General features: G+C 59.6%; 1 protein-coding gene across 1 annotated transcript; it reads left to right on the top strand.

Annotated features, from left to right (window-relative positions):
• Positions 1–287: 287 nt before the first annotated feature.
• Positions 288–4,112, top strand: LOC115446430 (the record flags this gene model as incomplete). The annotated part of the gene is made up of 8 exons (XM_037438954.1): positions 288–985; positions 1,326–1,448; positions 1,517–1,804; positions 1,878–2,041; positions 2,108–2,916; positions 2,987–3,210; positions 3,293–3,466; positions 3,560–4,112. Coding segments are annotated over 8 exons (3,033 nt in total), but the record flags the coding sequence as incomplete, so codon positions are not given.
• Between the last annotated feature and the right edge of the window lie 782 nt (positions 4,113–4,894).

The raw sequence follows: 4,894 nt of genomic DNA, 5'->3' as shown, positions 1-4,894 counted from the left end.
AAAATATTGGCTCCTCTTTAATCCAGTAATTTGCTAAAAAATAAAAATACTTTGAAAAGTATTTAAATAGGTTTCTTGTGCGCACTCATACTCTCAGCTTTGCAGTTATATACGAGAACAACTGGGTACTATTCAGTATTCTTATCAACTCAGTAATTTAGTAATATGTTAAGGGGGTTGTGGCAGGTGTGAGGCGCGCGGCGACATGAGCTCAGGCGCAGGCGGCGCGGGGGCGTGAGAGAGGCGCTATGGAGACGTGGGGGAGCGGGGGCGGCGGAGGGGGCGCAGGCGCGGCGGCCTGGCTCGCGGCGCTGGTGGCGGTGGGCGCGTGGCGTGGCGCCGCCGGCGGGTGCGGCGTGGCGGAGTTCGCATGCCGCAGCGGCGCGTGCGTGCGTCTCGATGCGTACTGCGACGGTGCTGCGCAGTGCGCGGACGGCAGCGACGAACCGGCGCCGTGCACGCCCTGCAACCGCACCTACTACGGGCGCGCTGGCGTCGCGTACGCGCTGGCGGTGCGCGGTGGCGCGCGCGCTCCCTTCTTGTGCCACCTGACGTTTACGGCGGGCGGCGGCGCGCACGGTGACCTGGTGCAGCTCGCGTTCGACGAGTTCCGTGTGGGACGGTACGAGCCGTCCGCGCTTGACGGATGTCCGGACGGGTACATGCAGCTGTCGGAGCTGGGGCGGCCGTTCACGGGTGGCTCGTGGTGCGGCGAGGCGGATGGCGCCGCGCTCTACTACAGCGAGACTGCCACCGTCACCGTGTCCGTGAAGCTGTTCCGTGTGCGACTCGGCGAGCCGTTTGGGTTTCGGCTGCGGTACAAGTTCCTGTCACAGCGCGAGGCGGTGGTGCGGTTCGGTGCGCTGGAGGCACCGCTGGAGCGCGGCGCGGTGTCTCCTGGCACTTACTGCACACGCACCTATGAGGACTGTCACCGCAAGGCTTGCCGCCTGCAGAGTCCCAACTACCCCGGCATGTATCCTAGGTGAGTGCAACTATTCATATTCAATATCTGCAATGAGATTCTTTCTTGTTTTCTATATATAGAAAACGCGAACGCGCGAATAAAAAAATATTTCACTCAGTGTAATGACTACATTGTAAGTAAAATAATGAAAATCCGTATTGTGTTAATTTGAACGGAAACATAATAAATCTATAACGGTTATCTATTTTACGCAAATATGATTCTATTAATATGGACGTTCATTTGATACATATCTTTGACAGATGGAAAGATCTAAGAAACTTGTGCAATCACTTTAATCTTAAGTAATGTGAGGAGCTTCTCAGATTTCAATTAAAAACATGTTTCGTTGCGCTAGGAATGTGACTTGTTACTGGAGCCTCCGACAGAAAGCCATCCCCACATGCAAGCACGCTATGATATCAGTACGGCAAGAATATGCACACAAGATGCAGATCAAGCGATCCATATCCATGGCCAGGTGAGTGGGTGTCCACGCAGTCGATGGGTGGCGGTGGTGCACTTGATTCACCCACTGGTGTGTCGCAGTCTCAACAAGACCGGGCGGGCGGTGCGCGCCTGGCGCGAGTGCACCGGGGAGCGCGACCGACTGATCTTCTACGACGGCGCCAGCACCGATGATCCCGTGCTGGTGGAGTACTGCGGCGGGGACTGGCTGCCGCGCGTCACCTCCCGCGGGCCTGAGATGCTGGTCGCGTTCCACTCGTCGCCGTTTAGCGCGCCGCTACGCCCCGCCGCGCCGGCCGCTCCGTTGCGCGGCTTCGAACTAGACGTTGACGTAGTGTTCGCCGACTCCGACTCTCTCGACTACGCTAGGTCAGTGTTGTTTAATTATTAGCCTTTGATCAGATAGATCGGGCACAATAACGCGGTCGTTCATCCGCCACAGGGAGGCGAGGCGCTGCGAGTTTCATGTGAAGGCGTCTTCGTCTGAAGACGAGACGAATTCGACAACTGCAGCGGGCGGGCGCGGGCGGCGCGGTCGGCTTCGCGCGCCGGCACACACTCTGCCACCGAACACGACGTGCACCTGGACCTTCCACGGTCGACCAGGTGGGTGACTTGACAGGGGAAACCTTAAAGTTCTAATTCCACTCTGAGACATGCTCATCTGCACAGGTGATCTCGTGTGGATATACTTCTCGAGCTTCACGCAATACTCCCTGGTGGAGCCGCGACGCGTTGAGAGTGCTGAACGTGAGGAAGATAGCGGAGCAGGGGCCATTGCGACTCGTGCGACTAGCGGCGACGTGGCGCCAGGCGCCTGCGCCGTGGAGCTGCGCGTGTGGGACGGTGGCGGGGAGGGCGAGCCGGGCGCGCGGGCGTTGGGGCGCTACTGCGACGCCGCGCCCGCGCTGTGTGCTCGCGCTGCTCTCGCCAACGCCACGCGCTCACCGCGCCCGTGCGCGCCGCCCGACGGTTATGTGTCCGCAGCATCGTTACTGGCGCTGGCGGTCACCTCGCGGCCCGGCACCGCTACGCACCCTCTGGCGTTTGCGTTACATTATGAGTTTGTGGATGCTCGGCTAGAGGGTTCCGCGCTACAGGATGACGGCGTGGGAACGCGTGCGGCGCCAGCGGAATGCGCTCGGCGGCTGAGCGTGCCGGGAGAATTTGCATCGCCGCGGAATGCCTTGTGGTTTGGCCGCGGCGGAGCGCGGCGAATACGCTGTGTATACCGGTTGGAGGCGGAAGGCGCCCGTGTGCTGTTGGAGCTACACACGGCGACGTTCGGCCGCGAGCCGCGCTGCTCCACGCGCGCGGATCCGCTCACCGGGCGACCCGCGTGCGTGCCCGAGCCAACTGAGCCACGATCGCCCGATGCTGAAGAAGACGACGACACTCCCGCTGACTTCGATGGTGACGACGACGCTCCCTTACGTGTCCCTCACTTGAAGATGTATGAAACGCCGTGGCCTGGCTACAGGGTGAGTACCGCTCAGTAGGTAGGCACTTGTTGTGTATGCATAAGTTATAGTGAATGCCATTGTTGTTCAGGTGCCGATAGCGTGCATCTGCGACAATGGCAGCACGCCGCTGCGGCTGGAGGTGAGCGGCGGCGCACTAGAACTAGAGCTTGTGGCACGCGCATTGTTACCTGCCGAGGATCATAGGCACGTACAGTTTCGCGGCGCATGGTCGCGCACGCAGGCGCCACACTGCGCCGTCCGCCGGCGGTTGCCGCCGCCCGGCGCGCGACTTCATCTCGTCTACCCATACAGGTAGGCTCTGCGTACTTTGTGCTTACGAGGTTGTCATTAATGGCCAATAACATTATGGTAATTTTGGTACTTTTTTATGCAGCGGTAACAGGATATCTGAGTGTGGTGAAACACCTTTCTTGCTGGCGGCGCGCGGCAACCGGTCTGTATTCCTGCGCGTGTGGGGTGAGGAATTGCCGCAACCAGCGCCGGGCGCCGACCCACCGCCGTGCCACACCACCAATCGTGTGCTTGTATACGACGCACATTCCGCGCGGTGAGTGATTGTATATTAATTATAGTTCGTAGATACTTGTGTTATGTTGAGTGGTTATGAGGACTGTGCAAGATTGAGTCTGGTGATGTGCAGGTTGGTGCGTGCGATCTGCCCGGGCGGTGACAGTCGGACCGTGCACGTATTCACGGAGGAATGGTGGGGCCGTGGCGGGAGCCGGTCCGGGCGTGGAGCAGCTCTGCTGGTGGTGTGGGCAGCTCGCGAAGTGGGTACCGCGCGGCTGGCCTGGATGGAAGTGTGGCGCGCCGGACCGCCTGCCACTCCGGGCGGCGCGTGGCCCAACGCGAGCGCGGCGTGTGCACACCCGTGCGCCGCGTTGGGCGCATGTATGGCGGGCGCGCTGTGGTGCGACGGCGCGGCGGACTGTCCCGGCGGCGGCGATGAGCAGGGCGCGTGCGGTGCGGGCGCGCGGCTGTTGGCGGCGCTGGGTGCGGGAGGCGCGGCTGGCGCGGCGGCGGCGGCGGCTTGCAGCGGGGCCGCGCTGCTCGTGCTGGTGGCGCTGGGGGTGCGGCGGCGGCGACGCGCCGGCGCCGACAAGCGGTTGTTGGGCGCGCTGGCGGCGGGCCGGCGTCTCACCGAGGAACTGCTGTACGACGCGTCGCGCGCCTCCTCGGCCGCATCTTCCTGACGTCGTGAGCGCTCCGTCGAGTACATCCACGTGGACCGAGAGACCACGGTGTGACGGAGCGCCCCCGCTGTCCTCGGCTGCGCGTCGCGAGTGCTCTCAGTGTCGCAGTGCGCAATGTCAGTGTGGAAGTGTCACAGTGCCGCAAAGAGTGCGCTCGCGTGTGCGCGGTGTACACTAGTGCGTACGGTCCCGCTCTCATGAGTTATTTTCGGCGCAGTGAGGGGCGCCGCGCTCGCGCCGGCCGACGTGTGTTGATTCTCGACTCCCGATGCGGCGCCCGTATTCTCTGTATGTATGTACGTATGAATTGTATATTTGATTGTACATTATGATCTGACGAACTGTCCCGTCCCTCGTTTTCGTTAAGTTACGAGCGCTGCAATAAACACATAGTTCTATGAACTGTCGCGACACGTGTGCGCTTTGTTTTATTTACCGACCCGTTTAATTTTGTCGCGGTAACACAAGGTTAGTGTTTGAAGCACCCACAAGTTTTTTGTAGTACACCATGCCACTCCAAATACAAACTGGTCCATTGTGTAACCGCTATTACAATTTATTAATTTTTAAAGTGGATTGCATTGTGGAGTATGTACCTAAGTTACTTTTACGCGTAAAGCGCTTAAAGCATCCACTTACATGTACTACTTGATGACGTCAGACTGCTTCTTGTAGGTACTATCCCCTGCCATTACCCAACCAGACCCAGCCATCACCGCTAGTCAAGAATCGCAATGAAATTACTACACATTAAGAATTTGACAGCTAAATGGATTAGAATC

Source organism: Manduca sexta, chromosome 15 (assembly GCF_014839805.1).
Source record: "Manduca sexta isolate Smith_Timp_Sample1 chromosome 15, JHU_Msex_v1.0, whole genome shotgun sequence".
NCBI classification, from domain to species: Eukaryota; Metazoa; Arthropoda; class Insecta; order Lepidoptera; family Sphingidae; genus Manduca; species Manduca sexta.
Note: the sequence above shows the minus strand (reverse complement) of the source record. Positions and strands in the feature narration are given on the sequence as shown.